Source organism: Chrysemys picta, chromosome 14 (assembly GCF_011386835.1).
Source record: "Chrysemys picta bellii isolate R12L10 chromosome 14, ASM1138683v2, whole genome shotgun sequence".
Classification (NCBI taxonomy): domain Eukaryota; kingdom Metazoa; phylum Chordata; order Testudines; family Emydidae; genus Chrysemys; species Chrysemys picta.
The window spans coordinates 42,327,707-42,350,678 of NC_088804.1; the positions used below are offsets into that span (position 1 = coordinate 42,327,707).

The 22,972-nt window shown below is 59.4% G+C and overlaps 1 protein-coding gene across 4 annotated transcripts; it reads left to right on the forward strand.

Moving 5' to 3' along the window:
• Positions 1–2,163: 2,163 nt before the first annotated feature.
• On the forward strand, positions 2,164–21,212 carry LOC101941426 (AFG3-like protein 1). Of its 4 annotated transcripts, none has more exons than XM_065567390.1 (17): positions 2,164–2,356; positions 3,137–3,224; positions 4,503–4,571; positions 5,018–5,124; positions 7,280–7,429; positions 9,149–9,217; positions 9,550–9,674; positions 9,794–10,064; positions 10,998–11,135; positions 11,846–11,999; positions 12,400–12,507; positions 13,447–13,572; positions 14,709–14,819; positions 16,084–16,199; positions 16,716–16,916; positions 17,041–17,235; positions 17,511–21,212. In XM_065567390.1, the coding sequence occupies exons 1-17, from the start codon at positions 2,243–2,245 to the stop codon at positions 17,715–17,717; spliced, it is 2,349 nt and encodes a 782-aa protein (XP_065423462.1). In that variant the 5' UTR covers positions 2,164–2,242; the 3' UTR covers positions 17,718–21,212. The 4 variants fall into 4 exon arrangements, with proteins under 4 accessions (XP_065423462.1, XP_065423463.1, XP_065423461.1 ...); XM_065567389.1 differs by lacking the exon at positions 2,164–2,356 and adding an exon at positions 2,631–3,028; XM_065567391.1 differs by lacking the exon at positions 5,018–5,124 and having other exon boundaries at positions 2,211–2,356.
• Positions 21,213–22,972: the final 1,760 nt, after the last annotated feature.

Genomic DNA, 22,972 nt, shown 5'->3' on the forward strand with positions numbered 1-22,972 from the left:
GAGCCTAGGCATGGAAGAGCACTTGCTGAACCTGCTGTTCCACACGCTTGCAGAAGCCTGACAAGTAGCATATGCCACAGGTGTGGCCACACGTGCTAGCCTGTGGCAGGATGGGCAGTCCTGAGGGAAGGGTGCAGTTCCCACCTTCCAGGCGGTATCGTGTATAACCCGACTGCCATACGTTTATCAGACCCAGTGCTGTTGCACCTATGGCAAGAGACAGTCTAGGCCCCTAGGCCAGCTGCTCCAGGGCCTTTATTAAATGCACCTTGGAAAGAGTGACTGCAGCAGCTGCCGCGTTGCACCTGAGCCCCAGACAGATCACTGTAATTGTGTGTATTGTTACCAGACCCTCGGAGTCTGTAACTTCAGGAGTGCTTCGAGTAGCATTAACAATGGGAAAGATACCACAGACAGAACGATGGCATGATCCTTGCCTGTATCTGGAAGGGAAAAGACAGGGGAAGTGGCTGTCTGCATGGCAGCTGGGAGTGTACCTCCTAGGCCGACTAGACAGATACAGCTGGTTCTGCTTGAGCTACCGGGCTAAAAATAGTCGTGTGAATGTTTGTGGCACGTGAGGACAAGCCCATCTGCCCTCTTTGCAGCTCTGAGCTCGTGGGGCTGGCAACCTTTGGCACCCAGCCCATCAGGGTAAAGCCGCTGGTGGGCCGGGCCGGTTTGTTTATCTGGAGCATCCGCAGGCATGGAGCTCCCACAGGCTGCGATTTGCCATTCCTAGCCAAAGGGGGGTGTAGGAAGCAGTGTGGGCTGAGGGACGTGTTAGCCACTGCTTCCCACAGCTCCCATTGGCCAGGATTGGCAAACCACAGCCCGCGGGAGCTGCGGGGCTCCGTGCCTGCGGACGCTCCAGATAGACAAACCAACCTGCCAGTGACTTTACCCTGGCGGGCTGGGTGCCAAAGGTTGCCGACCCCTGAGCTAGGCCATGCCACACTGGCCACACTACTATCTTTAGCAGGTAGCTCAAGCAGAGCTAGTGTGTGTCTGTCTGTCCAGCATGGGAGGTATGTTTCTAGCTACATTGTGAACATCCCCTCTTACAGTGCAGTCTGATTCCTTGCCATGCCTGCCCTCCTGTCAAGGGGTCACTTCATAATGAGAACAAAACTGTTTAGCTGACACAGCTGCCCTGTAATCTGCACAGCAAGAGAGGACAGACCCAGGACCAAAAGTTTGCAGTTCGCAAAGTGTGAATGACAAAAACAAAACCTCTGGGGAAGTTTCCCTGTGGTTACACCACAACTTGGTGGCTGTAGCAAGGGGGAGGAATGGGGGATAGTAGCACAGGAATCTAACGTACGATGGAATTGATTCAATAAACCACTGTATTTGATCATTTTAATGGAGTGTCGGCATTGCTCGTTTGTTGAAGGAGGGGGCGGTGGGGATCAGGCCAAATGACTCATGGAGGTTACATGCTGCTGCTGGGTCTGTCATTACTTAACCTGTTGCACTGAAGCCTGGGAAGGAAAGTTCAGTTGCTAATGAACTAAAGACTACAGCATGACTCAGCATTTGCTGGGACACAGATTAACAGAACTTCCCCTTTGGGCCTTGGCCAGACCAGGATGGGGAGGGGGGGGGGGGAGAGGAGAGAAATAGCTTGGCTTGGTTTGGTGACCTACCAACCAGTTCAAGCCCACCCTGGGGATGCACTGGGGGGGGGGGGGGGGTGAGCCTAGGCCCCTGCAGCTACGTTGTCAGTTGTAGCAGAAATGAAAGCTCAGTTCTTGGCACACTGTCCCTTTGCAGGGAAGCCAGGGGGCAGTCCAGGAGCTAGCTGGGGTCTGTCTCCAGCAATCCCCCACTGCAGTGCAGACATGGGGGGGGGGCTAGCTGGGGTCCCCCACCCCACTACAGACGTGGGGGGGGACTAGCTGGGGTCCGTCTCCAGGGCTGCAATCCCCCACCCCACTGCAGTGCGGGGGGGGGGGGCACACTAGACCCCACCGCCTATTGTCCCTGCGCTGAGAGGCCGCTCTGGGCAGGGCCCCTGGGCCTTCACGGGAAACGCGGAGCCGTGGGCAGCCCGGAACCAAAGGCCCCAGCGCTCGTCCCTACCCGGAATGTGTCGCTGGGACCCCGGCGGCGCCTTTCCTGTCCCGCCCCCAGGCGTCAGGTGCTTCCGCCCAGGACGAGGGGCAAGGCGCATGTGCGTACAGACTTCGCGGGCGTGAACTCTGCGCATGCGCGTCAGGGCGCGGCGGAGCCGTGGGGAATGGCTCATCGGCTCGCGTGGGGGACTCTGGTGCCGCCTCTCGCTGCCCTATGGCGAGGGGGCTGCCGGACGCACACACCGGCTGGACTCAGGGGCCTGGCACCGATCCGGCAGGTGAGAGGTGACTGTTTCTTTTCCGGCATTGTCGTAAAATGTACGGCTCCGTATGCCACTACAAGGGGGCAAACCGTCGCCCTGATGACGTCACCGGCGCGCGCGGGACGCGGTGATGACGTCCCTATGGCCGGAGATAAGCGCTGGTCAGGGGGCGTGGTCGGGTTGTTAGGACGAGGCTGCCTCTGCCTTGGCCGGGGTGGGAGGAGCGCACAGCCGTGAAAGCCCCGCCCCTTGCGCCCTCTGCCCCGCCCCCTCCCCCCCCCCCCCGCGGTGCTCTGAGGGGCAGGGCCAGGGCCAGGCCGTTTCCTGCTCACCCTCCCATGATGCTCCGAGTTCTCCAGCTGCCCACGGAGCCGCCCAGGGTTAGCGCCCCCCACAGCCCGCGCTGGCTCCATGGACACCAGGCCCGTCCTCTGCCGCCCCACCCTGGCTGCCCGGGCACTGAGGCAGAGGCCTAGCTCGGCGCCAAGTCTCCCGGGCCCTGCCCGAGCCGGCACCTGGGGGCTAAGTCGGGGTCCAGCTCTGGAGCTCTGCGCGCAGGACTGGGGAGGCAGGGCCGAAGGTTGCTTTGTGCCTCCTGGCATGCGGGGTCTGCGTGGCTCCTCCTGTCAATTAGAGCAGCCCCAGAGCTGCTCTAGGTTACGCGTGGGCTGCCTGCGGTCCCAGAAGGTAATTGGAGCCCAGTAGCGCTCTGATCATTCTAAGGGTGCCTGGCCCCCAAGAGCCAGTTCAGTCCTGTGTCAGCGGTGTACATGAGACTACTCTTTACTGTTCTAGTGGCTCAAGGGGATCCGCACCCTGCAGCAGGACTATCCAGGGAGCATAGCATCCGCTTGGCAATGGCTCTGCTCAAAACCACCCAAAGGTATGCGTCTTCAGCAAGGCTACTTGTAGGGCCTTTTGCTTCTACTAGCTTTCTTGGTGTAGCTGTGGTTGGCAGAGGGATATAGACGTTAAACAAGAAGGGCACAAATGCAGGCCCTTAGTGAAAGGGGCTTGGGAATGGATTGCAGAACACCCCTGCGCACAGAGGGTGGGCTGCTGCTGCAGGGCTAAAACAATGGGGAACAGAGATCTGTTTGAACTCCTTGGGGCAGGGATCGATTTTTTGTTCTGTGTTTGTACGTCGTCTGGCACCACGGGGTCCTGGGCCGTGACTGGGGCTCCCAGGAGCTACCATAATACATCTAATAATGTACATCACTTGCTAGACCCTGGGCCCATTAATAATAATAATTGCTCCTAGTGATGTTAAAGGGATGTCATCAGCTTAAAAATCACACTTCTGTTTAAGGGTGGGGTTTTTAATGTGTGTTTCGGGTAACAGCTTTGGTTCGTGTGGCTATAAATCCAGACAAATTGGCAGGGAGACTCGGGCAGGGCCCAAACCTCACTGTAACACTTTCTGCAACTGCCTAGATTCAAGCTGCTCATGGCCCTTTGATAAGTGTTGTGTTGCAGGGCTCTTGCCCGCTGCCCTGATTTATATCCCCACAGAATCACCTTAGGCAGATTCAGTCCACCTCAGGAAGTCCGAGTTAAAACCTGAATGTTGGGGCACCTTTTCTCCAGAACTCCCCTTTGCAGTGGGATAGTAGAAGGTAACCGACGTGAGCTGAGCGAGTCCCTCTTCTGGCTTAGTCTGCATTCCAGGCTTTGAGCTGGAGAATGGGGGGATCCCCTAGAGATCAGGATATGTTTGTCTGTAGACTTTCAAAGAGTGCTATGCAAGGCATTCCTCTGCACAGGGACCTTCCCTCTACAGAGGCAGCAACATACTAGCTAGCAGGTGTTTCTTCCTTCCCTTAGATCGATCTGTCCAAGTTAGATCCCAGAAGCAGAGATCTGTCTTGGCCAATGCTGTTTGGTAAATAAATGTAAAGCTACATGCTCTAATGATATCTGGTATTAACTATTGTAACCTCCTTCTCTCCAGTCTTGTAGATACTAATCTGCCCCCTGCGGTCCGTACAAAAGGCTGTCATCAAAATCATTTCCCCTGACCTTTTGGTTTTGGTTTAGCATCTTCCTGGTTTGCCCAGAATCTTTCCCCTATAAACAGAGGGGACTCTTTGACTGCACAGTGTCAGTCCAGTGTCACTGTACCTTTAAATAACCAAAACACAATCACTTTCTCTCTAAGGCTTTGAGAAGTATTTTAAGAAGAATGGAAAAAGTCCCGGCCAAGCAGAGGATGCTCACCAGACTAAAGGTAAACAGTACCAAATCCTCCAGGGCTGGTCCTTAGGTTTTATAAAGATGCTCAGGAGTGGGAGAGTGTTAGTGAGGGGGTGGATAGCGATTGCTACAGTGTGCATGTTTGTGCCTAAAATACCCCCATGACCATGAGTCAGTACGTTTCCCCACCACCACTACTCTGAGAATTCAACCCTTGTCATGACACCCAACTCTCTCTGCTCTTCTAGTCCTGCCCACCTCAATTCAGATCTGTAAAATCCCCGTTGCGCTGTAGGATTCTGAGTACAATTGGCTTTATCTTGCTTTCCCTGTCTACCTCTTTTTAAATATTTTTTAATTAGACCTTCCAAACAGGGCTGGCTTATTTAATAAATGGGCTGGCTGTTCGGCGTGTGAATGGGGAAATTGGGCTCTCTTCAAAGCCAATTGTCTGTCTTAATGCACCTTTCTTTTCCCTAGGCCTCCCTGATCCAAAAGATCTCGGTCATGGGGGAAATGGCGGAGGAGGTGGCGGCAAGAGAGGAGGAAAGAAGGAGGATTCTGGGTGGTGGAGGCGCGTGTGGAAGGTCTGTAGCTCTGTTATAGGGGCAGTGATAGTTAAGGTTCCAGAAGGATTATGTCCCTTTGTTCATTCTGAAAATCAGTCTCAGTCCTCACAGGTTCATCACCCTGTCTCTGCAGGGCAGACTGAATTGTCTGGAAAGTCGCACGTAAATCTCTTTATTAGTTTAGTAGTTCACGTGGCTCCCTGTTTGCAGTGTAAATCGGCTGTCTGGCTCTTCCTTCAGATCGCTCCAGCTTAATGTTCACCGCAGTCACTCGCCGTAATCTTCAGTTTGGATCCTGTGTCAGAAATGTTTCTGTTTGTGCCCCAGCAGCCGCCATGGGAATACAAAATCGATCGCAAGCCGTGGATATAATATTCCACAGCAAAGCCCATACAGGGCTGCAGCGGCGCGCCGGCTTTCTGAGACTTGCGAGGCTCCAGCAGTCTTCGTGTGCCCACCCGCACAAGTTGTCTGGGGCACCAAGCTGCTAGCCATGCAGAGAGAATGTGTTCCCCGTGTAGTGCAGTGTGTGCTTGCTCCAGGTGGGTCAGCACCAAGGGGATGTGAAGGAGCTGTGAGCCAGCTCCTCCCCCCCAGACAATACCTACAGCATAGGGTGGTCTCCCCGGCAAGTACAGAGGATCGCCTGGTGCGAGGGGTGGAGGGCACGTGGCTGGGGTGTTCCATTGCCCGGCTAACTCAGTGGGCCTTGCTGGCAGCAAAAGGCAGTTCCAGCCAAGGCACAAGTTAGGGCAGCCTCTGAGGGTTAGGAGGGTACATGGGTCCCCTTGTCTGTCCTGCACTGGGCTCAGCGCCAGCTCAGGGAAGAATTGGGCCAGCAGTGCTCAGCACGTAAAGGCTTTCCTGCCCATCAGGCTCCCTGCTCCTTGTGTTGGTTTGGTTTTTAAAAACTAGACAATTCCTATACGCAAACTTCATTAACTCAGGGTTAAGGAAACTGAAATGCCATATAACCCTTACGTACCATGCCTACCTATAGCATTGCCACTGAAAATACCCAAGCACTGAAGAGACAGGAAATGAGCGATGCCAGGAAATGCGACCTTGGCTAAGGACAATATCCATGTGAAATCTCTACAAATGCCAGGGAGAACCTTAGTGCTGGCCCACAGCCCAGACTCACAAGTGTGGGACATCTGGATTGCAAGAGTCTCTTAGCCTGTCCTGTAGGGCAGGGCGAAGGTGGTGGTTGGAATGTGAAGGGTGAATTTTCCCCTCAGGATAGTGGTGAATTGATAGAATATTTATATGAATCATCTGAACTGGTCATTTCCTGTCGGTAATACGTGGGTATTTTAATGACAGTGCTGTAGTTAGATAAGTGACATAAGTCACGAATTGCATCAGCTTTCTTATTTCCGAGTCATTGGGGTTTCTTGTGAGGATTACAAACCCTTTTGCTTTTTGCCAAAAGTAACTACAAACGCTGCAGAATTTCTCTGTTGGAAGGAGCTCTGCTTGCCAGGATCTAGGGATAGTTTTTCTTTCGGGATTAACATTAGCTCTGTGAGGGGGTGGGGCAAGGGCCTACCTTGGAAGGGAGGCATGAATAAGCCACGTGACACACAGGTGGCTGCGGGCTGAATGCAGCCCAGAGCCAGAGGTGTGGCTAGTGAAGACTGTTGTGTTCCTCCTTGGTCCGAGTGGCCAAGGCATGCTGGGGCCTGTACTCGGCAGGCCACACCTCCATGTTCGAGGTGCAAATGGTTGGCGTTTGGTTGGGCAGCATGACAGATCAGTGCCCAGGCTCTCAGCGGGCTGCCAGCATGTCCCTTCTCAAGCAGAGTCTGGGGGCCCAGGCCCAGCTGCACATGTGCAGGTATTGACTCCAGTCTGACGCACTAGGCTCCCACTCTCTGTGTGAGCGCTCCGTGTAGACACAGGCACCGCGCTCGGAGATCAGGGTGGGGCTGCGGCACAGATGCACTGGCTGTTTCTTCGCAATTGGAGCAGTCCTGCACCCCTTTCAAACCCGCTGTGCCAGCAGCCTGCACGGAATCGTTCAGTAGCACTGTAGGGCTGGCCGGCAGGGCAGGGGGCAGCAAGGAACTGGCGGTTGCTCCCAGGCTAATTCTGAATGTTGGATGTTTATTTCCCGGTTGGAATCGGGCTTGCTGACTTGTAGCATTCTTTTCCTTTCCTCCCACCCCAGGGAGAGTTCCCCTGGGATGACAAGAACTTCTACTACCTGGTTGTCACGGGGGCAGGCGCTGCCGTGGGATTCCTCTATTTTTTTTGGCGAGATCCTGGCAGAGAAATCAACTGGAAGCATTTTGTCCATTACTACTTGGCTAGAGGATTGGTGAGGAAATGTCGTCTGTGTCTGTTGTGCGAGAGAATGGCTCTCTCCTGGCTCATTGTGCACGTTTTCCCCATTTGTCCACTTGTGACTAGCATGGCGCTTGGGTTACCAAGTTGCCTCTGAATCCTGCTGACTCTGGGCTGGGGGAGACCACCCCCAGAGGGCCTCTGGAAAGCAGGGACTATTCGGGCACCATTCGGAGGCTGGAGTCGGGGCAGCTTCTGTTTTGATCAGGAGAGCCCCGTTATCAGAGCATGGGCACCCCCATTCCTCACTCCCTGCCAATTGTTCCCAGAGGACTGGGTGTTACACATCAACTGATCCTGTGCAAGAGCTCCCACACGAGCCCTGGGCTGCCCTTTACCTCTAGCTTCACAGCAGAAGCATGTGACTTGCAAGGCCTTGTGTGCCTTGTGCCAACTGCCTCGAAATCCTGGGCAAGGTCCCTGGGTTCTGCAGCCTCTGGTGGAAGTTCTGCAGATGCTTCATATCCCCGGAGGGGAGGGAGGTATTGAGTTAATAATGAAGTCCCTGCCAGAGCCTCTGTTGTTTTATTCTGACTTTGTCTATTTTATGCTGTCTCCAAAATTTCAGTTTTCTGTGTGGCACAAGTTGCCATCCTTAGGTTTCAGAGTTAACACCTCATTAATAACGGGGTGGTTTGTACTTCCGAGTCGTTGTTTTAGGCTTTCTGCAGACTCAGGCAGGCCTCTCTGTGTCCATTTATGCTTGGTTTGTGTTGTCCAGCGTTTCACCACAACTATGAGGTCTAGAAGGGTGCAGTGTCTCTGTGTGTCTGTCTAAGGAAGCAGAGATTCTGGAGCTCACTTCTCCCATCCATGTGATCGGGGGCTGGCTGGCCGGGCTGGGGCAGGGGCTGGGCTGTGTGATCGGGGGCTGGGTCGCCGGGCCGGGGCTGGGTCGCCGGGCCGGGGCTGGGGCTGGGACTGGGCTGTGTGATCGGGGGCTGGCTCGCCGGGCCGGGGCGGGGGCTGGGCTGTGTGGTCGGGGGCTGGCTGGCCGGGCTGGGGTGGGGGCTGGGCTGTGTGATCGGGGGCTGGCTCGCCGGGCCAGGGCTGGGGCTGGGCTGGGGCGTGTGATCGGGGGCTGGCTGGCCTGGCCGGGGCGGGGGCTGGGCTGTGTGGTCGGGGGCTGGCTCGCTGGGCTGGGGCTGGGCTGTGCATTAGGGGGCTGGCTCACGGGGCTGGGGCTGGACTGTGTGATCGGGGGCTGGCTCGCCGGGCCAGGGCTGGGCTGTGCGGTCGGGGGCTGGCTCGCCAGGCCGGGGCTGGGCTGTGCGGTCGGGGGCTGGCTCGCCAGGCCGGGGCTGGGCTGTGCGGTCGGGGGCTGGCTCGCCGGGCCGGGGCTGGGCTGTGCGGTTGGGGGCTGGCTCGCCGGGCCAGGGCTGGGCTGTGCGGTCGGGGGCTGGCTCGCCGGGCTGGGGCTGGGCTGTGCGGTCGGGGGCTGGCTCACGGGGCCGAGGCTGGGCTGTGTGATCGGGGACTGGCTTGCCGGGGCTGGGCTGGCTCTTGCAGAGAGAGATGGGGGCTGCCTCCCAAAGTGGCCTTTTTGTACTACACCTGGAGAGGCCCGTGCTGAACAGCCTGCTGTCCTCTACTGAACGCCTCCCGTTAGCACCAGCCTCCCTGAGAATGCAGATTGCTCGTCTTCTAGTGAGGGGCTGTACCCATCGCCTGTCTGTCTGTCTGTCTGTCTTAGGTGGACCGTCTGGAAGTGGTGAACAAACAGTTTGTGCGTGTGGTCCTCGTGCCGAGTGTGAGCTCAGAGGTAATGGGATTGTTGCCTAGTCATGGGGGAGGAGGGGTCTTGGCACACAAACAGAACTGGGGGAGGAAAGGGAAGCCCCCAGGCAAGCATGCCCCATACTGAGCCCCACGGCACAAGCCGGGCTGCTGGGGCCACAGTGGAGGCAGCGCACGCTCTGCGAATTGCTGTGGTGCCGGGGGGGGTCGAAGGGTCTCTGATGCAGCTGCCCTGTGACATAGCTCCGTGTGCGTGCTGGTGGCTTGTTGGGCCCAGCCGGGGCTCCTGCCCGCGGGTGGGGGGCGGAGGCCGATGCAGCGACTGACTGGCTCTGGGTCTGTCCCTGGTCCCTGCAGAGGTACGTCTGGTTTAACATCGGCAGCGTCGACACCTTTGAACGGAACCTGGAGAGCGCCCAACTGGAGCTGGGAATGGAAGGCTCCCAGCAGGTCGCAGTGATTTACACCAGGGAGAGTGACGGGTGAGTGCCAGCGGGGGAGCGGCCGGCTGCGTGTGCTCGGCTGCGTGTGCTCGGCTGCGTGTGCTCTGCTGCACCATTGCCGCCCTGTGACGCTGGCTTGTGCTTCTCTCCACTCCCAGCACATTCCTCATGAGCATGGTGCCCATTCTGCTGCTGGTTGGCTTCCTTCTGTTCATTCTGAGACGCAGGCCAATGGGAGCCGGGCGCAGAGGGCGAGGGGGCGGGCTCTTCAGCGTTGGCGAGACGACGGCCAAGATCCTGAAAGACAACATTGACGTGCAGTTCCGAGACGTGGCCGGCTGCGAGGAAGCCAAGCTGGAGATCATGGAGTTCGTGAACTTCCTGAAGAACCCCAAACAATACCAAGACCTGGGCGCCAAGATCCCAAAGGTGCCATCTCAGAGGGAGGGGTGGCTGGGACCCTCTGCGGAGCAGTTGGAGCGCTGTCCTGGGCAGTTTGGAGCGCTGTCCTCTGAGCAGTCCAGGTCCCTGAGCGGAGCTTTGTGACTAACGGAGAAAAGAGCGAGGAAAGGTGGGCCCAGCGACCAGCAGAGGGCAGCTCGCCCAGACCTGTGCTGTGTCCCAGGCCTGAGCCGTGCTGAGCAAGTAACTCAGCCTACCAGACGGGTTCCCTTGCTGCAGACCGTGGGGCATGGTGCAGAAAGGGGTGCTGTGTGCACGGCACCGCAGGGGGCGCGGACGCTTTCACACTGTGCAGTGGGGACGCTCATGTTACAAGCTGCCCGGATTCCAGCGCTACGCAGTGCCTCTGGCCTCTGGCCACTTGCGCATTTAGTCACTTCTCTTCCCCCCCCCATGTATTACCATGGGGACGATGATGTCATTGGTGTGGGCAGGGCTTAGAGGCACCTGTAAGTGCTGGTGAATGTGATATTTTGAGGTGGAGGAGGCACCAGGGTGTGCGCAGTGCAAGACATGGGGTGTGTCCCCCCCTACATGGGGAAGGGGAGGTGTAGCAGGCGCCTGTGCACACACGTACACACAGACTGCCTTGCTAATGCCGCGGTTCCCCTCGGGCCCTGTGGCTCGGCACTGTCTGGTGATACTGGAGCCCTGTGTGCTGGCAGTGCTGGACTCTCCCGACACGCTGCCAGGCTCTGTCCCTGTCCTGCGGGCCAGGCCTGCTATGAAAGTGATTCTAATGGAGGCTGCTGGGAGGGACCCAGTCCCCAGACATGCCCCGAGCCACCGGGTGACAGGGCGCTTGGAGCAGCCTTGCCGGCACTGCTGGCAGCAGGTTTCTGACAGTCAGCCCTGCCAATAGCCCCGCGCTAGTGCTGGTCTCCGTTGTCTCTGCTGCAGGGCGCTGTGCTCACGGGCCCGCCGGGCACCGGGAAAACCCTCCTGGCCAAAGCAACAGCGGGAGAAGCCAACGTTCCCTTCATCACAGTGAACGGCTCGGAGTTCCTGGAGATGTTTGTGGGCGTGGGGCCCGCCCGGGTAAGTCCGCGGCAGCAAGGCTCATGAGGGCTCCCCAGAATGTTGTGCCTCTGGGGGGGGGCGCGAGTCCCTTCTGGGGTGGTCATCTCTGATGCTGGAGCTAGACGGGGGTGGCTCCTAGCTGCCACGAGAGCCTGGGGAGCAGTGGGTCTCCCGGGTGGTGGGCGGGAGAGGCGGGGAGCCGGGCTCCAGATTCTCTTCCAGTACTGGCTCGTGTGAGCCCCCTCAGCTCGTTGGTGCTGCATGCACTGCACAGGCTGCTGGGCCGGGGCTGTGGCAGGTCTCTGCAGGCCCTGCCTGGAGCCCCTGGGAGGGGTTAAAATTAATCATAGAATATCAGGGTTGGAAGGGACCTTAGGAGATCATCTAGTCCAACCCCCTGCTCAAAGTAGGACCAATCCCCAGACAGATTTTTATCCCAGTTCCCTAAATGGCCCCCTCAAGGATTGAACTCACAACCCTGGGTTTAGTAGGCCAATGCACAAACCACTGAGCTATCCCTTAGTCTGGTGCTGTTGTCTTCCTCCCATCTCAGCCCTGGTGGGAGTGTCCCAAACCAGTCACTCCTTCTCTGGGGACAATGGTGCTGAGAGGATGACTGGCTCTGCAGAGCCCCCGCTGAGTCCCGTCCCTGCGGAAGGGCAGTGGCCAGTGGGGGCCTGTCCGGAGCCTTGGAACCCCTGCGGACCCATTGCGTGTGGCTGTTTCAGGTTCGGGACATGTTTGCCTTGGCCCGCAAACATGCCCCCTGCATCCTGTTCATCGATGAGATCGACGCCGTCGGCCGGAAGCGGGGCCAGGGGAACTTTGGGGGGCAGAGCGAGCAGGAGAACACCCTGAACCAGCTGCTGGTCGAAATGGACGGTGAGTGAGCAGAGCATCCTAGAATCTCAGGGTTGGAAGAGGCCACAGGGGGTATCTAGTCCAACCCCCTGCTCCAAGCAGGGCCAACCCCAACTAAAGCAGCCTGCGGCAGGGCATCGGGGCGCTCCTTAGAAACTCGGGTGCCGGGTGCTCCCAGACACGCCAGGGCGAGGGGTGCTGCACGGCTGCTCAGAGCCTGGGTAGTGGCTTATGCTCAAAGCTAGTGAAAGCAGAAGGTCTGGCTTGAGCAGTGGAATCTGTCTGGCCTTCTGGGCCCACACAGCGAAACAGCTGTGAGCCCCTCAGAGCCTGCTGGGAAGTCCAGGCCCTCCCAGTCTCCTGTGCATTTTGCCCCCTCCCCCCCCACGTTACCTGTGTGACCTCCTCCCACTCTGTTTAGGGTTCAACTCCAGCATCAACGTGGTGGTGCTCGCAGGAACAAATCGCCCAGACATTCTGGACCCTGCGCTGCTGAGACCGGGGCGCTTTGACCGTCAGATTTACGTCGGTAATGCCTGCCACGCCTAACCCCGGCAGATTCTGCCCTCCTCCCTTGCTCCCCAGCCTAGACTTGATCATTAGCGGTAGAGAAAAGAACGTCCTGCCCTACCGCTGCTAACGCTGCCTTCGGAAAGCCGGGGACCGGCAGCTGAGCCAGTGAGTGTGGGGTGGGGAGATCTGGTGCCTCGCCTGGCGTAGGGAGTCTGCTGTCCCGGGGAGCAAATTGAATTTCCCCCAGCTTGGCTGGAAGTTGCAGAATCATCTGGCCTCTGTGTAAACATGGAGTTCCATGATAGTTGCAAGGAGTGGGGGAGCCCAGCGGGGGTTAATGTGAAGCGGGCAGGGCTGGAAGCAAGACCAGCCCGGGCCTGATAGATCTGCAGGCCCCTGTGGTGGGGTGTGAGAGACCCCAGTGCCAAAGGTGGTCATTAGCAACACTGGTGCCACCTTGGCTCATACACTGCACGGGTCTCTGGACAGCGGCTTGTGGGACTGGGTGCTCTAGCTGCCCTCGGGCAGCTGCTGTTGTAAACAGGCCTTTGCCCCTAGGCAGCCCAGCCTGGCAAGTGTCACTGGGGGCGTTCAAGTCCCCCAGCTGTTTCTGAGTGATCCTGGCTGTGTGCTGTCGCTGTGGGGCTGTTATGCAGCTGCTGCATTCCCCGTCCGTGGGGTCTCTGCAGCGATCTCGGCACGTTGTGCGACGGGAGGTGCTCTGGATACAGGCATCGCTGTCATTGCAGGGGAACAGGGACACTTCCAGGCGGCTGATTGTAAATAAAGATGGCTGTGAGCGTTCTCTCCAGTAACAACCTGGGGCGGAAAAGGCCCCTGATCTAGTGAGTCCAGTGTGGCGAGGAGAAGATGTCCCTGTGGAGAGCTTGTTTGGCAGTAGGAGCCCTGCATTATTCATTTCTGAAACAGCCTCTCTGACTCTGTTCCTGCCCAGGTCCGCCTGATATCAAAGGCAGAGCATCCATCTTTAAGGTCCACCTCCGGCCCCTGAAACTGGAGGAAAGCCTCAGCAGAGATGCCCTGGCTAGGAAATTGGCTGCATGGACTCCGGGATTCACTGGTGTGTGGCAGGGAAATACCAAGCGGGAGGAGGCGTGGGGGAGGGAGCTGTAGCAATTGGCTGCGCTGCTGTGAAACAGCTCGGGGGTGGGAGGACAGATGCCAAGGGGCTCTGGAAGTACCTAGCTGTGAGCCCCCTGCCGTTATGGACAGGTCCGGAAATGATAATGAGCTGCACAGTAAATATTCACTGCAGCCTTCCAGCCCCTGCAGGGTTCACGGAGTCGCTGCTTTCTCTCCGTCTCTGCTGCAGAGAGCTGAGTTAGCACGTCCGCGTGCCGCCCCCGTGGCGGAAGGCAGCCAGGCCTCGCCCTGCTCTGCAGGACGGCAGAGGGATCCCAGTGCTGCCCCACGTTCTCTCGGTCTTTGTCCCGTTTCGGCTGTGAATGGGACCGTCCCCACTCACTGGTCCTTCCCCAGCGGGGTGTGACCTGTGCACACAGGCGGGAACGAGAAAGCTGCGGTGCTGCTAGGCCAGAGGTCTTGCCTCTGCTATTCCTGAGCTGTGTTCATACACACCACTCTGTACAGAGCGCCCCCCTCTGGATGCTCGAGGGAGGGCAGATGTCAGCAGCTCTTAACTGCAGGGCATGGGAAGATCAGTGGCTGGGGTCAGGAAGGAAGCCCCTTCCCCAGGAATAGCACTGTGCAGTCAGGTGTGCTTTGTGGGGGTTCCACCTTCCTTGGCGCCCTGGGATTGGAGCCGGGATACCTGAGCAGAGGGCCTTGGTCTGCCTGGCGGGTCCTGCTGCTGGAATTGTGCTGGGAGGGCGGCGGGAGCCTGTTAGCCTGGCGGGGGAGTGCAGCCCTACAGGCGCCAGCGAGGCGGGTGACTGAGGAGTCCAGCGCCCTCTCTCTGAGGGGACTTGTGGTACAGCAGGGGATTCAGCCAAGTCCCATGTTCCGAGTGCCTCCTGTGCCCAGGAGCCCAAGCGCTGCACCGGCACCGGGTTCACTGCTCGACACCCAGAGCCCGCAGCCTGGGGGCCGCTGGTCAGCTCCTTTGGCGCCCCGTGCCGCAGAGGTAGCGCTCGCCCTGCTGGCCGTGGCTGGGGGGCGCTCGAACTGCCTTGGCTGGTCCGGGCTCTTGGCATGTGCATGGGGACTAGGCTGATGGCGTGGCCCTCCTGTCTGTAGGCGCTGACATCTCCAACGTCTGCAATGAGGCTGCCTTGATTGCCGCTCGCCACTTGAAGCCCTCTGTCGCCGAGAAGCACTTTGAGCAGGCCATCGAGAGAGTCATCGGGGGTGAGGCCAGCGCGGAGCTCTGCTGGGGGGCGCGGCTGCAGGGGGTTCTGGGAACCACGCAGGGCGTGGCTGGCGGCTGCAGTTTGCTTTGGCCCCGCGCACGGCCCAGCCTGCTCGGCTGCTCGAGCACAGACTGACAGAAGGCTCAGGGCTCCGGCTGAGGCTGCCGGACGATGCGCTAGGCCGTGTGGGGTTCTCCAGGGCCCTGGGGCTCGGCCCAGGCTCACCTGCTGGTCGGGCCCTGCTCCCAGCTGAGGGGAAGGAAGAGTCTTGGGGAGATGCCCAGGCACTTCTCCTAGGGGCGGTTACTGTGGGGGAGCCGCCTCTGGGGCTGTCAGGAAGGCGACTCTGTGTCCCCTGTATCGGCTTAGGGGTGATGGGCCCCCCTCTCCCCCACACACGCGCACAGCCTAGGAGCTAAGCTGACCACACTCCTGCTAGCCTGAGAACGCAATGGGTGGGTCCCTGCAGGGCAAGGGGAGCGGCCGCAGAGCTCCCCTGGCGTGGCCCGAAGAGCCACGTGCTCCCTGGGGAGTTTCAGCCAAGCGGCTGCAGCTGCTGGAGGAGGCGGAGGAGCTGGAATGAAAAGCACCGCGTTTCCCCGGGGTATGGAAAGCAGCAGGGCTGCTGAGCCGTGTGCAAACCCCAGTGCTGCCCCCCTAGCCCACTGCAGCGTCAGCCTGCTGAGCTAACGGTCATGCAGCGGCTTGGAGCAGCGATTCCAGCCATCCTGATGGGCTCGTCTCGCTCCGCTCCAGAGCTTGGCCCCGCCCCGCCCCGTAGAAGAGGTGTTTGTGAGAACTAACGTTCCAGGTCCCTTCCTGTGCTCCTCATCTTCCCGTCCTCCCACGCGGCCGGGGGTGTCCAGGCGTTCCTTGTCTCCCTCCTGCGGCCCCTCCAATCAGCACAGCATCAGCTTACCTCCCCGGCAGCGCTGGGAGCTCCTAACCCCTGAGCTTGTGTTCTAGAAACCCACCGCACGGACTGGGCAGCTCCCATGGCCAGGCACATCCCTCTAGGGGGCCAATACCTCCCCCGAGCCTAAAGAGCAGGCTGGGCCTTGGGAATCGCCCCTAGCAGGCGAGTCAAGGCCCCAGGTGCTGTTCCTGGCTTGGAAAGGAGGGGAGTGGGGTTCTCCCTGCTGGGTGTTGTGGACACCGCTGGGTTTGTTTCACTGGGGCAGAGGGGCTTTCTGGCTCCCACTACGGGGTCCGGTACCTCGGCTCCCCATGAGTGCCACTGACTCTCCGGAACCTGTGTCCAGGTCTCGAGAAGAAGACCCAGGTTCTGCAGCCGAACGAGAGGACCACAGTGGCCTATCACGAAGCTGGGCATGCTGTGGTGGGATGGTTCCTGGAGCACGCTGATCCCCTGCTGAAGGTTTGTGTCTTGTCTGCTCCCCCTTCCCAGGGGCAGCCTGACGGGACTTTCCCATTGCTCTGGCCCTGAGCCTGGCGGATCTGGAACTTCACAACATGTCCTCCCCAAGCGTGACTGGCGAGGGGCTCGGGTCGGGATGAGGAGCCCGCAGCGGCGGGGGGCTCTGTTGGCTGGATTATACCCTCGGGGCCAGACAGCCGTGGAGGCTGTTGAACATTTCTGTTTCGGTTGTACCTCAGGCCGCCCTGCCCTGGAGGAGAGCACCCCTGGGTGCTGGGCACCACACAGGCAGCGTTCCAGGCCCCTCCCTTGCCCTGACTGTCTGCCGGGCTGCGCTGCAAAGAGCATGCTCGCGCTCAGGCCCCGTTCTGGCCAGCTCTGGCGTCTCCGGACAAGAGCCGAGCCCCAGGGGTGCTCCCAGCATGCTGGCCAACATTCCCTCTCACAGGCAGATTCTAGAATCCGGGAGCCGTGGCGGAGGGGCCGGTCTGTCACCAGGTGTCTCGTGTCTTGCAGGTGTCGATCATCCCCAGGGGCAAGGGGCTGGGCTACGCGCAGTACCTGCCCAAGGAGCAGTACCTGTACACCAAGGAGCAGCTGTTCGATCGCATGTGCATGATGCTGGGCGGCAGGGTTGCTGAGCAGCTGTTCTTTGGGCGCATCACCACGGGCGCTCAGGACGACTTGAAGAAGGTGACGCAGAGCGCCTACGCCCAGGTAATGCCCAGAGCAAGGAGCATGTGGCTGGCACCGGGCTGCCAGGTGTCTCTGCCCGGGGGATGGGAACGGCTCAGCTCGTCCCCTGGGCGCTAGCCAGCTTAGCGGGGCTGCTCTTTTCCAGATCGTCCAGTTTGGGATGAGTGACAAGCTGGGCCAGGTCTCCTTCGACTTCCTGTGGCAGGGTGAGCCGCTCACAGAGAAACCATACAGCGAGGCGACGGCCCAGCTGATAGACGAGGAGGTCCGAAGCCTCATCAACTCTGCATACGAAAGAACCCGGGAGCTACTGACGCGGTGTCACGACCAGGTGGAGAAAGTACGTGAACGGGCCCTGGTCCATGCCCTAGCTGGAGCCAACCCAGTGCAACTGGGCCACCAGAGGCCCCTATCAGCAGCTGGATGGTTAGCTCCTCCCACACTGGCATGGGACACCCGGCTGGGAGGGGAGAGGAAGAGACGGGTCTGTCTGTCACCCTGACGCACAGCATGCTGGAGCATTTGCCTGTAGGGAAGTGTGCGACGTGCGGCAGGGAACATGCAGAGGCTGGAGGGCTGAGGAATCGGGCTGTGATGATTTTATTTTCCCCACAGGTAGGAAAGCGTCTCTTGGAGAAAGAGGTGCTGGAGAAAGCGGACATGGTTGAATTGCTGGGCCCCAGGCCCTTTGCAGAGAAATCCACCTATGAAGCGTTTGTAGAGGGCACCGGGAGCTTGGACGAAGACACCTCCCTCCCAGAGGGCCTGAAGGACTGGAACTGCGAGAGAGATGAGGAGAGAGCGCAGGAGAGCACCTCCTAGCAGTGAGAGCCAGCTGGGGAGGACGGTGCCCGAGCTGCTGCCAGCCCTTGCCGCTGGGTGGGCGCCGGTCCCCAGGGGCCCTTTCTGTGTGCGTCTCCCGGTGGTAATGCCGACACCGGACAGAGCCGTCCAGGAGGCCGGAGCAGGGGCAAGGCTAAGTCTGTAAATAGGAACAGCAGGCAAGGCCCCTGCTCTGCCCTGGGAGGGCTGGTGCACTGGCTTTCCCTCTGAAAGCTGCAGGTCCCGCCCTCTCCTCTCCCCGGTGCCAGCCTCGGGCCTGGCTGGCTGACACAAGGGCTCTGGCCGCACCCGGTCACGACAAGTGCCCGTTCCTACTGGCGGGTACAGCAGCTGCTTTCCTGGTGCTTGTGGCCCAGTCTCCATGGGCCTGTTCAGTCTGTGCAGGGTAGATGGGGCGTGCTCCTGCCAGCATCCACATCTCCCCAGCAGCTGTCCCAAAGCCAGGAGGCTGCTGGAGGGACTCCCCAGCCACGGGGCGGAGGCTGGGAGCCCAAGCGAGCAGCAGAGTGAGCTCTCCTCTGACTAGTGTCTCTGTCCAGGATGCGGTTACCCTAGTGCTACCACAGCATCCTCCCCGACTGTAACGCCCTACCCAGCACAGCCAGCCCGGCAGGAAGGGGGACAAGGATCCCAGGCCATGTCCCACAGCTCCCTGGGGCGTGAAAAGAGCCAATGTCAAAGCTTTTCCCGTCCTCTCCGGCGGAGGGGGGGGGTGCGCAGACGGGGACGATCCTCCCCTGCGAGTTCCTGTCCTCAGGGCCCTTCAGCGAAGTCCTGCTTTGCCCTCAGCTCCCTGTGCATAGCAGTGTCTGAGCGAGGACAGCGGTCTAGGAGACGAGGCAGAACCAGTCCAAAGAGCCCTTCAGAGCAGCGGCTGTGTGCACCTGGTAGAAAGAGCCGGCCTGTGGGCAGTCCCTGCAGCGCTACGCTGGGAAATGCCCCCCCTTCGCCCGAGGCAACGGGCGCTGGGGAGCCGAGAGCGTGGTGGAAATGGGCTAACAAAATGGTGCTAATGAAGTGACGCTGCCGTGGGCTCTGCCCCCTGGCCTGGCTGGTCCGCTCGGTCGGACGTTGGCAGGAGTCACTCTGGCCCTGTAGGACTCAGTGAGTCGTGGGGCACTGTGGGGTGCTGGTAGCCGGAAGCTCCCCCAGCTCTGACCCCTGTTCTGGGGGGTGCGAGTTCCTGGGGGCCTGGCAGTGGGTCTCTTGGCCTGGGGTGTCTTTATGGCACCTCTAGCTGTGTATCAAAGCAGAGTCGCTGTTGGCCCGGCTGTGTCCTGGGTTAGCTCCTCTCTCCGGGCGGGGCGTTCCTAGCTCAGGCCAATGGGGGCGGGGGGGAAAGGGAGGCCTCGCTTCTAAAAGCTGAGACGTGGATTCCTTCCTTGCATCGAGCCTGTGCCCTGCCCTTGCCTTGTGCCCAGGGCGAGGGGTTCGCCTGCCTTGCGGGCACCCTCATTCCATGGCCTGGCTCCGGCACTGCTCTGCTTTGCGTTTGGGCCCCGTGCAGCATCCCAGCAAAGGGCGTTTCTCTGTGCCCAGCCCTCTGCCCATGGGCTCCCGAGTGAGCAGCATTCATGCTGCAGGGGCTGTGAGGGGAGGGGCATCTGCAGCAAACCCAGCCCACCCCCCAGTGCAGTTCAGAAGGTGACGTTTCAGTGATGGGAGGAAGCTTTGCAAATAGCCCGTGACCCCGGCAGGCTGAGCTTCCCTAGCTCCCGTGCCTGGCGCCGGGGTCGTGCCCCGCTCCTGCCTCACCAGCCCCTCGACTGACGGATTGCAGCACCTCCGCTGCTGGAGGAGCCCGCTCCAGCCCGGCCGCTGGATGGCCAACGTGCTGCCTTCGAAGTGCCTTCCCCTGCAGCCATCGGTGTTTGGGCTTTGGAGTCCCTTTACTCCCGTTTCACTAAGGGAAATGCAGACAGCATAACCCCCCCTCTGCCTGGTCTAGTCACTTCCCCTGGCCGCAGGGGGGTGGAGCTCAGCTAGTCACCCCTGGGAGCATGTTCCAGCCTTCTTGGGCTTAGGAATTGCAGGCTGTATTCTCCAGGGCCCAGTTCGCTCCTTGCCTCCAGCACCCACTGTCTGGGGGCAGAGCTGGGCACATCTCTGGGGGGGGTGGCGGGGAGCACTGAGTCTCAGAGCCCTGGTCAGTGGACTGGGGCTGGTGCTATGGGGCTAAAACTACCAGTCTAGATGTGCCAGGCTCTGAAACCCACCGCCTGGCCTAGCAGAAATGCCCCCCTGGGGCTGGGCGCCTGTTACGGCTCAGATGCAGTACGAAGCACCTCTGCTGAATTTCCTCTGCAGTAGTGAGGCTGCCACACCAGCTGCTGTGCAGCCAGGAACCTGTCCTGCCTTCTCTGGAGTGTTGGCCTGTTACAGCAAGAACCCCGCGCAGGTGGAGGCAATGACTTGATCTGGACAGCTATGAAGAGTGCTTTGCGTGCTCCCCCTGTGGCTGCAGCTTGCCCAAGACTGGGACTTCACTAGCCAGCCCGGGCTGCGCTGCCTCGGAGTGTTTGTGACTCGTGACACCTGGAGAGCGCCAGGCGGCTCTTTCCTCCACATGCCGCAGACGCAGGGTTTGGCTCAGCTGGGCCCTCTCGGAAGCGTTCAGCGTTTGTTTCACCCCGACAGGGCTGTGCTCTCTTGGCTAAGCTGGTACTGTCAAATCTGTTTCCACCCCTTGTCTGCTAGCTGGCCTCTGCGCTTCTCTGCCGCTTCCACAGCACAAGAAGCTGGTACCCTGCAGCTCTCCTCTGACTAGTGCCTGTGGAAAAGGCCCAGGCTTACTCAGCAGAGCCGCCCACTGTCTGTTCGACGTCGGATCTGCTGCCTGGGGTGAGAAAAGCATTTACTGCCTTTGACTCCCGCTGGACCAGGACCACATTGTCCTTCCTCGGTGCTGGGCACGAAATTCAGTCTGTTACGCCACTGGAAGCAGCAGGCCTGTGCCAATGGCACAAAGGACGTAATGTGAAGGCAGGGCAATTACATGACTGGTGGTAATGGACCCTGGAGACCCTTCATTCCTGTGGCTGCTGAAGGGAAGAATCTTGCTTGATGTTCAGATCCCAGGCTGAGTTTGGGGCACTGGCAATTAGACAAATCAGGCCCTCTGATCGGGGCTCCCTGCCCATAAACACGAGCCCCTCGGCTGGAATCCCTCTGTGACATCCCCACCCCACTGCGGCTGTCCTGCCTTTCCAGCAGTGCCACTCAGGTAGGGAGCAAGGAGGGAGGGAGACGATGGAGCTGATGCTATTAGTATTTATAATGTATTTCCTCTCACGTGGTGGAGCTGGTGTAGCAGTGTGTGCTTGGGAGGGGGAAGGCAGTGCGAAGGAACTAGCCTTGTCTCTGGCGATCCAGCCCCCCTTTACCACTGCGCTGGGCTCAACTTGATAACGGTGGAGTTGTGATTTCTAATGCAGGGTGCCAAATAAACCATATCCCACTGTGTGGTGAGGGGTCGTTCCCTGTGTGGGCGCTTTCCTTTCTGCCACAGCCAGGGGTGCTTGTCTTAACCCCAAGCACGTGTGACTAGCCCAATGGCTGCAGGTGATGAGCCCAGCTGGTCCCAGTGCAGCATTGGAGCTGAGGCCCGGGAATACCAAGGTCTGCAGGGCAAACTCCCTCCTGCCCCACCTCTGGCCAGTGCTTTAACCCTCTGCATGAGTTGCCCAGCTTAGGCATCAGATCCCACGTCTGCCCTGGTGAGAGTTCATGGTTCTTGTTGAGGGACCTGCCTGCGGCCTGCAACAGCCACTGCTGATGGCTCAAAGGAGCATTGTCCCTGGGGAGAGGCTCTGAGGGGACTGACCCTCCTTGCTGTGCTGTTTGCTAGGCCAGAGCAGAGGGGTGGGGGAGATGGCCCTGCTCACCTGTTAACGCTGGGAAGTCCCATTCTAACGAATGATCCGTGATGAACCTGACTAAAGAAGAGCCATGAGTTGATGCCAGCTCTGGGCTGAGCGACACAGTGGTTGAGCGTTGAAAGCCTTCCCGCCCGTCACCCCTTCCCCTGGGGCAGGAGCACGGCCCAGCAGCTGTGCTTTTCTGATCGTGCCCTTCTGCACACGAGCCCCCGTCTACTTCAGGTGTGCACAGCTGGGTGCTGAGCGAGGTGGGGGACCAAGGAAACCACTGGACACGCCCCGCTGGGCAGGTGGGGATACGTTTGTTTTTTAACAGTACAGAAAGCTGCTACACAACCAATGAAAAGTACAGGACAAGGGCAGAACAGCTCCACAGCTGGCGGGTGCAGTGCGTGGGTCCTGGATGCCTGGAGCTGCCTCAAGACTTAGATTAAGACCAGCCAAGTCCTTATTGTGCCCTGCTGGCATCACAACCTAACTGCTCTTTTACTCTGGTGGCCAGGCAGCTCGGGGCCGGAGCTCCAGGGAGGAGTTTAACCAGCTCCTGCGCTGCGTGGGAGATTGTTTTTAAGGAATCCCTCCCTTGCAAGCCCCTGCATACATCAGAGTTGGAGCCGTCCTTTTCCAGGGGGCTGCTGGCACTTGTATAACTAACAGGTAGGACACTGGAATAGCAACAGCACCCCTCTGACTGACAGCTGCAAACCAGCCCAAACTGCTACACTGGGCTCTGGAAGCAGGGAATTTATTTTGGAAGCTGCTGCCAAAGCCCCTAGTGGCTCGTGTCAGCTGAAGCCTAGCTGCACTCCAGCTGGCCTGATTTACATGACAATCAGGAGCAGCTCAACTGTCAGGCCATGAAATTCAGGGTGCAGCCCAGAGAACGGCCTGCTGGACCCCCCTCTCCGTGCTGCGTCTGAATTTCAGTGCAAGAGCCCAGCTGGGCTCAACAGGGCAGAAACGAGAGCTGGGGTTCTTCCCACCCCAGAGATCTGGCTCAGACTTTTCCAGCTTTGGTAGAGGAGAGAGAGGGCATGGTCCAACCGCCCGGGGCATTATTTGTAAGGCCCTACCACATTCACGGCCATAAAAATGTGTCACGGACTGTGAAATCTGGTGTGTTGTGTGCTTTTACCTTCTACTATACACGGGGGAGACCAGCGTTTCTCAAATTGGGGGTCCTGACCCAAAAGGGAGTTGCAGGGGGAGGGGTGTCACAGTATTGCCACTCTTACTTCTACGCTGCCTTCAGCGCTGGGGGGCTGGAGAGTGGCAGGTGGGGGCTGGGCGCCCAGCTCCCCACCAGCAGCAGTGCAGAAGTAAGGGTGGCAATACCACAACCCCTCCTCCAGGAAC